We start from the raw sequence: 13,566 nt of genomic DNA on the forward strand, positions 1-13,566 counted from the left end.
AAATTGCGCCATTGCACTCCAGCCTGGGTGGCAGTGTGAGACTCTGTCTCAATAAATAAATAAATTAATTAATTAAATAAAACAGTAATGAAATTAAGAGGGTACAAAAAGAGGTGTTCATGTATTGGAAAAATTCATATTGTTAAAATGTCGTTACTATCCAAAGTGATATACAGATTTAATACAATCCCTGTTAAAATTCCAGTGACATTCTTCACAGAAAAAAAGAAATCCTAAAACTTGTATAGAATCACAAAAAGACTCTGAACACCCAAAGCAATCTTGATTAAAAACAAACAAACACAAAAAACAAAACTGGAGGCATCACACTACCTGACTTCAAAATATACAACAAAGTGATAGTAAGTAAAACAGCACGACATTGGTGTAAAAATACACATAGATCAGTGGCACAGATTAGAGAGTCCAGAAATAAGTCCACATACCTACAGCCAACTGATTTTTACAAGGGTGCCAGGAATACACACTGGGGAAAGGACAGTGTCTTCAATAAATGGTGCTGGGAAAATTGGATATCTATATGCAGAAGAATAAAACTGGACCCCTATCTCTCACCGTGTACAAAATCCAACTAAAAATGAAGTAAAGACTTAAATGTAAGACTTGAAAATATGAAACTGATAGAAGAAAACAGAAAATACTTCATGACATTGGACTGGGTAAGGATTTTTAAAATATGACCTCAAAAGCACAGACAATAAAAGCAAAAATAGACAAATGGGATTATATTAAACTAAAAAGCTTATGTACATCAAAGGAAACAATCAAGAGTAAAGAGACAACCTATAGAATGGGAGAAAATATTTGCAAACTAGACAGCTGGACAAGGAAATAATATTTAGAATATATAAGGAATTCAAACAACTCAGTAGCAAAAAAACCCAACACAAATAATTTGATTTAAAAATGGGCAAAAGGCCTTAATGGTCATTTCTCAATAGAAAGCATAAATACCAACCCAGGTGTATGAAAAAATGCTTAACATCACTAATCATCAGAGAAATACAAATCAAAACCACTCTATCACCTCATTCCACTTAAAGTGATTATTATCACAAAAACAAAAGACACAAGTGTTTCTGAGGATGTGGAGAAAAGGGAACCCTTATATGCTATTAGTGGGAATGTAAATTAGTTCAGCATTTGTGGAAAATAGTAGGGAGTTCCTCAAAATTTTAAAAATAGAACTACCATATGATCCGGCAATCCCATTACTGATTACATATTCAGAGGAAATGAAATCAGTATATCACAGAGACATCCTCACTCACATGTTTATTGTAGCACTATTCACAATAGCCAACGTATGGAATCAACTTAAGTGTCCAACAATGAATGAATGGATAAAGAAAATGTGGTATATATACACAATGAAATACTATGCAGCCATAAAAAGAAGGAAATGCTGTCATTTGTGACACGGATGAATCTAGAGGATATTATGTTAAGTGAAGTAATCCAGGCACAGAAAGACAAATACCACATAATCTCATTCATATGTGGAATCCAAAAAAATAAAACTTGATATCATAAAAGTAGGCAATAGAACAGTGGTCACCAGAGACTGGGGAGGGCAGGGGGCAGGTAGAGATTGGGAGAGGTTAGTCAAGAAAGTTACAACTAGCAAGAAAGGATGATTTTTGGTGTCTTATTGCACAGTAGAGTAACTATAGTAAACAGCGAGACATTGTATATCTCAATTTAGCCAGAAGAGAGGATCTCGAATGTTCCCACCACAAAGAAATGATAAATTTTTGAGGTGGTGAACATGCTAATTACCCTAATTTGTTCATTATATAATGTATACATGTATTGAAACATCACGTTGTACCCCATAAATATGTGCAATTTGTGGAGCCCTAAGGAGTTGAAAGAAAACTGAAAAATGGGCTTAGCTGGCAGAAACAGAAATAGGGGGTAGAGAGGAACAAATGTTCTGAGAAATAGGGTCACCTGCAAATGGCTCACTAGCACCAAAGCATCCTGTTACAAACATCCAAATCACAGCCCACCTGTACCAAGCATCTTGTTTGCAAACATTCAGCCCAAGTAGCACGACCTAAAAAACTCCCTTCCAGTCCCTGCCTCTTTGCAGACAGCAGACAGCCTTCCCTCTGCTGTATTGCTCATTGCTCGCTGGCAGTGTATCTCCCCTTTTCTTTAAATAAATCTGCCTTTCCAGACTCGTTACTGTCTTGGTAAATTCCTTTACTGACTATGTGTTGGCCCCAGGCAATCACTAACCATGACATTTTATGTGTTTATTAAAAGTTTTAAAAACATTTCCCTCATTAGTGGTGTAGACCCAAATCAAAATGACAGGAATTAAAAGGAAATTCTGAAAATCTGGAGATCTCATTTCAAATGAGATCGATTTATTTTTATCCACTTTTCTCAATTGGCTGTAACTAATTTATTTTAAAAGATCAATTACTGGGGCTTTGTCTGTCTTTCTCCCTTCTCTGTCCCAAGCCAGTGTGAGACATCAGTCCTGGGTAAGGGTTTCTAATCTATGGATCAAGCTTTTTCTTGGTGGGTAGGCCCCCAAGTTCTATGGGAGTAGAAAGCTGGCAGTCTTTAGCAACACCTTTTGACTGAGAGCTCAAGTCATATTTGCAGTCCATTTCTATCAGTGATGAAACTGACATTTGTGTCTGTATCTCTTCACTGGTTCCAAACTTGAATGGGAAAAAATGGGTGCTTATTTACTGGGGCACTCAAACTCAAATATCACTTAGCCAGAAGTAACCAGATTTTTATCAACCGAGTCCTCAGAGGGATTTTGGAGCACTACGCAAATGCTTCACATCTCTGGTAACTTGAATTGAATCACACTTGATGTTGAACAACACACCTGCTTGTGAATGCTGAATTAACTGAGCTGGAAGTCCAGATGGGGCATGTAGGAGGGAGAGAGAGAGACTGAACACAAAGGAAAGTATGTCAGTGCCAACGTAGTCTAGCCTTCCTTTTAAACAACCATGTGGGTGCATGAGCAACCTCAGAGTTTTATCCATGAGGCTTTTAGATCTACCACCTTTTTCATGGGTGCATTAGTTTTTATTGCTGCAGTAACATATTGCTATAAATATAGTGCCTTAAAACAAGACAAATGTATTATCTTACGGTTCTGAAGGCCCGAAGTCTGACACAGGTCTTACTGGGCTAAAATTAACTTATAGGCAGGGCTACATCATTCTGGAGGCCTAGGGAAAAATTAATTTCCTTTTTTTCCCAGCTTCTAGAGGCCACCCATATTCCTTGGTTTGTGATTCCTTCTTCAGTCTTCAAAGCCAGTGACGTTGCATTTGTTTGAACATTTTTCTTTTTCTTTTTTTTCTTTTGAGATTGAGTCTTACTCTATCACCCAGACTGGACTGCAGTGGCACGATCTCAGCTCACTGCAACCTCTGCCTCCCGGGTTCAAGCAATTCTCCTGCCTTAGCCTCCTGAGCAGCTGGGATTACAGTTGCTAACCAGAATGCCCAGCTAATTTTTGTATTTTTAGTAGAAACAGGGTTTCACCATATTGGCCAGGCTGGTCTTGAACTCCTGACCTCAAGTGATCCGCCTGCTTCGGCCTCCCAAAGTGCTGGGATTACAGGCATGAGCCACCGCACCCGGTCTGAACATTTTTTGTAGTCATATCTTCCTGTGACCACAGCTGGGCATTGTTCTCCCACCTGGATAATCCTAGATACTTTCTCTGTCTCGAGGTCTCTAACTTTAGTTATATGTGCAAAGATCCTTTTGCCATGTAAGGTAACATAGTCGCAGGTTCCAGGGGTTAGGTCATGGACATCTTGTGGGCCAAGGTGGTGCATTATTTTGCCCAACACAATGGGATAGCTAAAGTTTTCTTTGGTCTGACAATTTCCTTGTAGTCATTCAAGAACGAATTTCAAAACAGTATGATTTCCAGCAATAATTTGTGAAACTATTTAAAACAATTCATTTTAAACCCCAGATCAAGGTGTTACATTTTGGGATATCATTCTAGAGTTTCTCTGTGTGTGTATCACTCTGCTCTAGCTAATTCCAAAAAGGAACCTATTATCAACACAAGTGTTAGAGTATTATGCGTGTGTGTATCACTCTGCTCTAGCTAATTCCAAAAAGGAACCTATTATCAACGCAAGTGTTGGAGTATTATGCCACATAGTACAGACATAAAATGTAATCTGCTAAAATTATGCACATGAGGTGCAATGGTTAGGACTTTGGTATACTCGAGTGAAGATATGATGCCCCTGAAGCTCTCTGGGCCTTGGGGGTTACCTGTGGTCTCTAATTTATGGTCCCTCTGGGAGAATGCGGCAGAAATCTTTCTAGGCTGATAAGAAATAGATGCTTGGGGTAGGGTAGGAAGGAGGTGGAGAAGCAAATGCTGCCCACTTTAGTTCTCAGAGTTGGAATCCTTAGAGAGTCCTAAGAGAGGTTTCATAAGAATATAGCATCAGTTGCTATGCTTGTCATTGCAAACTCAGAATTTCCAACAAAATTCCTTATTTGGAAAATAAGGGAAGGTTGTGGCAGTGAAAGTGTCCAGAGCATCGCTTTGTTTCCACGTGCCACAGTATCTGCAGCTGTGCATGTCCAGGCTGTGTTGGAAACCAGAGGTGCCTAAATGCAGCCCCAGCTTCACTGTTGGTAATCTGTAAGAGTCCATTCCTGCACAGGAGAGATTATGCAAGTATATTCCTGAATATACTATAGAAACATTGCATACATGTTCAGTGCCATAAGTGGATGTAACCACAATGAACTTGGAGTATGAATATGGTTATATCCTTTTTTTCCATATAATTAATTGAACTGCTTCCTGCTTTATTAATTGGGGGCTGAAAATACCCACCTCACCATAGCAGGAGTGGGGACCAGTCTGCAACCCACCCCACCTCAAGTGGAGAGAGGACCAAGTTCTGATGAGCATCCCCCTGCTGTTACTTCTCACTGCCTTCTCACTGCCATTCAATGCCTTACTGAAGACTGGCCACACTAGTTCAGTGGTTAGTGGAGTTCATTTTACCTGGAAATGGGGATGGTCATTCACTCTTTTGAAGGAAGTTGCCTTTAGTGATTCTAAGATGAGGAGTTCTTTTGAGGGAGACTTGCCCCCTGATTCAAACGTGCCTACACCTATACTTCCAGGACCGTAAAAGCCCTGTATTAAGGGACGGCAGGGTTTTTTCAGTCCCATCCAAGATATGTCATCATCAATGGCCAAACTCAGTCTCTATCAGAGTAGTCTGCTCTATGGAGAAGGAGGTGTTTCTGTCAGTGAGCCTTGGAGATCTAACACTGGATCATATTCCAGAGATTGCTAAAAGTTCTGTTTCTCCATGGGAATGCGTGAAGGCTCAGGCTCTCAGCCTTAAGACCGTGGGTTGTTGTCTATATGTGTTGACTTCTTCACACTTAACCGAAATAATATAATAATAATAATAGCTCATACTTATTAAGTACTTCCTGAACGCTAGGCATTATTCTAAGTGCCATTTCATGAATAAATTAATGTAATCCTCACACTAACCCTGAGAAGTACGTGCTATTTTTATTTCCACATTTACAGAGGAGATTTAAGTAACCTGCCCAAGTTCACGGAACTGAATTTAACCTCAGATAGTCAGGTTTTGGTGAATGCACTCCTAACCACTCTACTACACTCTACAAGAGTATGGAAAGGCTGTAACCTTTGTCGGATAATAAAATGATGCTGCAGACAGCAGTAGCTAAAGCATGGTAGCTTTTAGCAACACGTGAGCACAAGAATTGCTGTGGTATTGGAGGGACATTATACTTCCAGATACCATTGTAGAAACTCTAACTCTGGAACAGTAGGTCAGACCTTCTAAATAATCTTAGTTGGCAAGGGCCAGAGATCAGGGAAGGGCAGGGAATTAACTGAAAGAGACGCAACTGAAGGGAGTCAGAGAAAGGAAATCCTCCATGGCTATTGGTTTTCTACTACTCCAGCAGCCTGGGGTGGATCCCTATCATAGGGGAGGATCTGACTTAACGAGGACAGACTCTGGATTTCAGAATTCTGCCCACCACAGCAGAAGACACTAAAGAAAAAAAATTCAGGCACTCAGGACAAGATCAAATGTTCTTTTGTTATGAAGTCTAGTTGTAACAGGGACATGCATTCACAGCACATAGATGAAGATGAAGAAATTTATGCCTCACATGGCAGGAGCGGAAGGCATATCCAGGCCACGAGGACCACACCACCCTCCCTGAGAATTCAGACTTTGGTTCAGTGGCTCTCCTCGGGTTCACTCTGTCAGGGGAGATGGGGATTTGGGCTTTGGGCCTGAAAGATTATGGAACAGAACATGCCTGGGTACAGTGCCATGGCTCCTAGGTGACTGCTGTCTTCAGACATAACCCGCTGATCAGCACTTAGCATATATCCTTATAGCCAGAGACTGGCCCCTGAGCCCTAGATAAAGAATTATCCTTATCAGGGGTATTTTGGAGCAAATGGAGAATTCCTAAGAGAAGTCATGCATGTCAGCAGGGAGGTCTAATACCTGAATTCACTGATGAGTCATGTTTTTATACCAGGGTTTATAGGATTAAAGGCAATGCTGGAAGAGGCAAAGGGAAAATAATTTTAAGATAAGTATATCATAATTTGGTAAGGATGTTTTTGTAACATGAACACATTTTTATATGAGCACAGAGGGAGTCCTGGTGTACTTGCAGAGGGGGCTCCCAGGGCTCCTTCTTAACCTTACAGAAGGGACATTTGATGTGACCATTGAAGGATCCCTCATACCATGGATCCTATGAATGGCGAGAATCTGACAATTTTCCATTCAGTGTTTCTCTTGAAGGTGTTCTTTTCTTTTCCTTGTCATTACTCCTACTCTGGGCAAGAGTCACCCCCTCTCATGTCTGTGTCCAGACCGCCAGGCCATCTTGCAATTACACTGTTCCTAAAATGCCATCTTTTATATTTTAGTCCCTCCTTGGATCCTTGTTGCTTTTAAATCTCCTCACTTGCATTCAAGGACCTTCTTATCTTCAGGTAAGATTTATCTCTTATTTAAACTCCCAACTTTCACCCTTTCTGGACAAGGCTGCACACTGCTCCTTATAGATAACGAATTTATTTCTGCTGTTTCTCTTTTGTTATGTCGTTTCCTGAATCTTGTCCTGTTTACATCACACCATCCTTTAAATCCATCTGAGATTTCACTTTTCCACAATTCCTTATTTGCCAACTGTAGCTTACAGTGGCTACCAACAATTTATTTTTATGCTAGAAATGTTGTCATTTGTTATATGAAAGAATCACAAAATTTAGCTGATAGTACAACTTGGATATGAAGTTAAAATAAAATTTTAAAATTTGCTTGTAGCAACAATATTATTTCTCCTGAGTCCCTACTTGCTGGTTATTGGGAGAGGGGATTGGAAGGGGGATTGCCTAAATGTCTGATCCACATGAAAGCTTGGTCCAGTCCTATTATATAAATAATCGCAGGTAATGGCCTGTCTCTCTTGCATAAAAATACTCAGTTTATTAGATAATCTTTCATTCCTGGCTTCTATACATAAGTTGGCCCCAGGTTTTACATATCCCCATGGTTTTAGGAGGAGAAGGAGACCTTGTTTTCAAGATGGTTTGGGAAATGGGTGCCTTTTGTCATTTGTTAGCTGTGGCAGCTGCCTCCTCTTCCTTTCTCTTCCCTTCTCCTCCTCTCCATCCTCCTCTTCTGTCTTCCTCCTATCCGTCTCCTCCTCTTTCTTCTTTTCTGAGCTTCCCAGACTGGCTACCTGCACTGCCTGACACTTCCTTTTTATTACTTCTATCAGGTTAGAGTCAAGTCTTGCTGATATGGAATCTATTCTTATTAACTTCATCTGATCAATTGTACAATTTAACTCTTGGATAACTGTTCTATGTCCTTCATTGCATTCCTACTTTAAATCTACAAATACCAGTGATAACACTTGTTCAGCGTGTTTCATGCATATAGAAGCTGCATCTCCAATAAGATAATAAGCTCATTGAATGACAGTGTTGGATTATAATTTTTGTGTGTTCTCCCTAGCATGTGACCTAGAGCAAAGCCCATCAAGTATATTTCATAAATAAGTGTTGTCTTCAACTTAACTGATATGAAAAAAGTGCTTCTCAGGGAAAGGAAAGCAGAAGAATGTTTGGCATTTTGCTCCCTAAATGTCAAATAGACTGTTTAAGACACAAGAATCCCTAGCTTGTCTTGAGCTGGGACACGGGACCTAGCTGAGCCAGATTAGGCAAGCTTAGTGTTGACACTGAAAGAATGTGAAGTGAATGAAAGCATTTAATGTAAGTAGTCAGTGTCCCCCACATTTACTAGAAAGCAGTATTCTATAATAGAGTGCTTGTTACTTTGAGAATCAGTCTTGGCTTTGTCATATCCTAGTGTGTGTCTTTGGACTAGTGGCTAAAAACTTTCTAGGTCACAGTTTTCTCCATTTATAGAGTGAGGGTAATAATCCTGACCTACCTATTTCAAAGGGTGGTGGTAAAAAGAGAATGTCAGTGATTACCCCTGGGAAACTAAAAAGCATGATCCGGATATCAGGCTGCCTTAATCAGATAGCATCATATGCTAAGAACAGAAGTCCACTTAGATTAGCTCAGGATAAAGGAGATTCACTGGATGGATATGTGGGTTTTTAAGGGAATTTAAGCATAAGAAGGCCTTGAGGGCCTGGAGCCAGAAATCAGAAAATAAGGAACACAGGTTACTTATTCCTATTTAAATGCATAGTTTACTGTCTTTCCTCTTCCTTTCTTACCGAATTCATTCTTCTTTGCTGTGGAAACTGGCTTGCTTTGCTTCAACATGAATCTTATAAAACAAATGGCCAGTCCAACCCCAGATTGATATGAGTTCTTAGCTGTCTTAGCTCCAGCTCTTTTGTTGCAATTCCAAATTTCTGGGAAAGATTGACCTGGTATGGACCAGATGTTTGCCTCTGGATAGTCAGCTGGGGCCAAGGGGGCTGGTCACATGTACAAATCTGGCCACCCTGAGGCTGACATCCTAAGGTGTCTTCCGCTAATTAACACTTGTTAATTTTGTGAAACTTCATTGGTTTATGGAATTTAAGGGAGTCGAGAGTTAGCTAGCGGGCACATTCAGTCCTTAGAGAATGCTTGCCATTGAGCCTAATGCAAAGAAGTTGCTTGCATCCTGCTCTCTTAGACACTTTCCTTTGGTTGGTTTCAAAGAGTGAGATATAGAGAAAACTAGCTGTGGCTGGAGGAAGAGGAGGTGATGTAATTTTGTAACTGATGATCCTTCCTATGGCCAGATGGAGAATACAGTCCTCATTTCAACAGAGAAAAGTCATCTGGCCTGGCACAGTGGTTCGTGCTTGTAATCCCAGCACTTTGGGAGGCCAAGGCAGGCAGATTGCCTGAGCCCAGGAGTTTGAGACCAGAGTGGGCAACATGGCAAAACTGTCTCTACAAAAATTAGCTGGGTGTAGTGGCGCATGCCTGTAGTCCCAGCTACCTGGGAGGCTGAGGTGGGAGGATCACCTGAGCTCTGGAGGTCGAGGCTGCAGTGAGCTGTGATCATGCCACTGCGCTCCATCCTGGGTGACAGACTAAGACCCTGACTAAAGAAAAAGTCATCCAGTTTTAGTCTTCTTCAGTTTGACTTGCTTCTATGAGTGTAACCTGGTTTAATTTTGCTAAGACAACAAAAATGTGGATGCAATATAGGATTTTGGAATGTTTCACTGCAAAATAATACAACTAATCTCAGAAGAATGTTTGTTAATTATATTCTATTTATTCCCTATTTACTTCCAAAAAGGATTTAAGGAAGTGTAAAGGCCAAAAGTATAAACAATAAAATACAAAAGTCAAGTAGCAAAAAGAGGCAAATCGTATTTAAAAATCCTGGCTGATAATTTATCAATATCTATTTGTGAAAAAAAATAAAGCTAGATTTCTAACTTAAACCATTCATCTAAATAAATTCCAAATATAACAAATAGTTAAATATGACTGCTAATCTATAAAGGAACTAGGAAAATACATTTAAGTATTTATCTGTTCTCAGAGCAGAGTGGGAAAGCATTTCTAAGCCCATTAATAGAGAAAGAAACCTTAAGGGGAAGTATTAATAGAGCTGACTACATGAAAATATAAAACTTTTTGACTTTACAAAGTACCAAAAACAAAATGAAATGGGGAAAATATTTCCAACAGAAATGACAAAGAGTTGATAATTTCACTATGAAGTTTAATAGTTTTATCTGCTGAAAATAATAAAAAGACAAAAATGCCAATGGATAAAGGATATAAAACAAGAAATTTTTGAAGAATTAATACAAAAAGCGAATATACATGAAAATATATTAAACAATAAAAAGAAAATGCAAGCTGGGCACAGTGGCTCACACCTGTAATCCCAACACTTTGGGAGGCTGAGGTGGGTGAATCACTTGAGGTCAGGAGTTTGAGACCAGCCTGGCCAACATGGTGAAACCCCACCTCTATTAAAAATACAAAAAAAATTAGCTGGGCATGGTGGTGGGCACCTATAATCCCAGCTACTTGAGAGGCTGAGACAGGAGAATCACTTGAACCTCGGAGGTCCAGCCTAGGTGACAAAGCAAGACTCTATTTCAAAAATAAAATGCAAATGAAAACAATGAAGTTATATTTTATACTTCTGATTGGAAAAAAAACTAGAAAATTATAATGGAGGGCAATTTTGCAATATTTTGAATAGTCTATAAAATGTGCATAACCTTGGACTCAGAAATTTTATTTCCAGAAAGAAGTCCTTGGTAAATAATCAAGATTTGCGTGAAGATTTAGATACAAAAGATCTATGTTATTTATTCTTTTGTTGAGTAGAAACTATTTTCCAAAGTTTTTAGAATGAATATTTATTACCTTCATAATACAAAAAAAAATACTTTATGGTGTGTGTGTGTGTGTGTGTGTGTGTGTGTGTGTGTTTTGCGACAGAGTCTCGCTCTGTCACTCAGGCTGGAGTGCAGTGGCACAATCTTGGCTCACTGCAGCCTCCACCTCCTAGGTTCAAGCAATTCTCCTGCCTCAGCCTCATGAATAGCTGGGACTACAGGCATGTGCCACCACACCCAGCTAATTCTTGTATTTTTCACAGAGACGGGGTTTCACCATTTTGGCCAGGCTGGTCTGGAACTCCTGACCTCAGGTGATCCGCCCGCCTCAGCCACCCATAGTGCTGGGATTACAGACGTGAGCCACCGCGCCTGGCGGCTATATTGCTTTTTTGTATCTGTTTTCTTTAATTATGAAGTTTGCATATCAAAAGTAGATTTTTGATGAGTAAAGTAATACTTTTCTCAACTAGTATCTTGCTTTGGAAATATCTGGTGGGCGGAATCAGTAATTTAGTAAAAAGACCAATGAGTCATCAATATTTGTACAAACGCTTTTTATTATGAGAGCAACTGAAGGCATTTACTTAGAATTTATTTGCTTTTGTTGTAGACAGAATTTGAACAAGCTGTTTTCTGCCATCCATCCTACAGCCAGTTGAAGGCAGGTGCTTGGTACCAGTGAAGATATGGGAGGGAGCCTGACAGGGGAGGAAAGACAGATGAATTAAAAACAATGACAGGCTGGGCACGGTGGCTCATGCCTTTAATCCCAGCACTTTGGGAGGCCGACACAGGTGGATCATGAGGTCGGAGAGCCAGACCATCCAGCCAACGTGGTGAAACCCCGTCTCTACTAAAAACACAAAAATCAGCTGGGCGTGGTGGTGTGGGCCTGTAGTCCCAGCTACTCAGGGGGGCTGAGGCAGGAGAATCGCTTGAACCCAGGCGGCGGAGGTTGCAGTGAGCCGAGCCACTGCACTCCAGCCTGGCGACAGAGCGACACTCCGTCTCAAAAACAAACAAACAAACAAAAACAAACAAACAAAAACAAACAAAAAAAACAATGACAAAGAACCCCAAGTGCTCACAGAGCACAGCAGTTTTGGGCTAATAATCCTTCACACTGAAATGGCTCCTGAAGGCATGGATAACAATTAAATTTTGATGAAGACCTTGAATCCTTGAATCACCTGGAAAAATTAAAAGCATTTGGTTTCCCTTGTTTTAAAAGGAAGGAGATTAGATAATGCATTTGAAAGTTTGTATTCAAGATGGTTAAAATAGGGCAAGGTTTGGCATCTAAGTCTTGTAAGCTCTAATTATCTGGAAAAAACTACCTGGGTGGGTGAGTGATCAGAATAATGAGATAATCTCCTGGATAAATAATTATTGCAGTGATCTCTGTAGAATTTCATAGCATACATTCAACTTTGAATCAAAAAAAAAAAAAAAGAGGGAATTAGATGACTCCCAGAGAGAGGCAAGTGGGGTGTGGTCTCCTGAGATTCTGGTGAACTTATTTCATCTTCTGTTGGCTTCTCTCACTGGGTGATGTGCATGTGGCCTTTTCCCTCTGCCCCCAGGACTGCCCTCCAGATGCAGAAGATTTCAGAGCCCAGCAGTGCTCAGCCTACAATGATGTCCAGTATCAGGGGCGTTATTATGAATGGCTTCCACGATATAATGATCCTGCTGCCCTGTGTGCACTCAAGTGTCATGCACGAGGACAAAATTTGGTGGTGGAGCTGGCACCTAAGGTACTGGATGGAACTCGTTGCAACACGGACTCCTTGGACATGTGTATCAGTGGCATCTGTCAGGTAAGCACACTTGCCTCCCAAGTCCCTGCTTCGGGGATGTGCCACGCCTACTGTCAATAAACAGAACCCTTTTCTTCTGTATTTTTGTTCATGCAGATGAAAATATTGCTATTGGCCAGGTACGGTGGCTTACACCTATAATCCCAGTTTTGTATTTTTGTACACCAAATACAAATACAAATTGTATTTGTATCCCAATTTTGTGTTTTTAGTACAGATGAGGTTTCATCATGTTGGCCAGGCCGATCTCAAACTCCTGACCTCAGGTGATTCGCCTGCCTCAGCCTCTCAAAGTACTGGGATTACAGGCATGAGCCACCGTGCCCAGCCATAGATTAGTGATTCTCTAACTTGAACAAGCATCAGAGTCACCTGGAGGGCTTGTGATAACAGAGTGTTGGGCTCATCCCCCGGAGTTTGTGATTCAGTAGGTAAAAGGGATGGGGCCCAAAGATTTGCATTTCTAACAAGTTCCCTGGAGATACTGAAGCTGCCGGTCTGAGGAATACACTTTGAGAACCACTGTTTTGGAAGAGTAATACTGGAGAGTCTCTTATTAAATTAAGCTTTCTTATTAAAATTAATTCATTGTTTTGGATCTTTGGGCACAATGATTTATTTACTGCCATGAATGCATTCCAGCAGATTTTTCAGAGTTGTCTCTGCAGATCTGTGACAAATGTGACTGAGACATAAACCCCAGTGGCTTTTAATGAGTGTAAGGATTCAAGACACTTTAGGCTGGGTATGGTGGCTCACCCTGTAATCCCAGCACCTTGGGAGGCCAAGGTGGGTGGATCACTTGAGGTCAGGAGATCAAGACCAGCCT

At 40.5% G+C, this 13,566-nt stretch overlaps 1 protein-coding gene across 2 annotated transcripts in view; it reads left to right on the forward strand.

Annotated features, from left to right (window-relative positions):
• Positions 1-13,566, forward strand: part of ADAMTSL3 (ADAMTS like 3) — a 392,111-nt gene that overhangs the window by 152,034 nt on the left and 226,511 nt on the right. For both annotated transcript variants that reach the window (XM_032174471.2, XM_032174470.2), the window contains exon 5: positions 12,501-12,737. In XM_032174471.2, the coding sequence (XP_032030362.1) occupies positions 12,501-12,737 (237 nt within the window). The remainder of the gene's footprint in view (positions 1-12,500; positions 12,738-13,566) is intronic.

This window comes from Hylobates moloch, unplaced genomic scaffold, assembly GCF_009828535.3.
Source record: "Hylobates moloch isolate HMO894 unplaced genomic scaffold, HMol_V3 SCAFFOLD_14, whole genome shotgun sequence".
NCBI lineage: Eukaryota > Metazoa > Chordata > Mammalia > Primates > Hylobatidae > Hylobates > Hylobates moloch.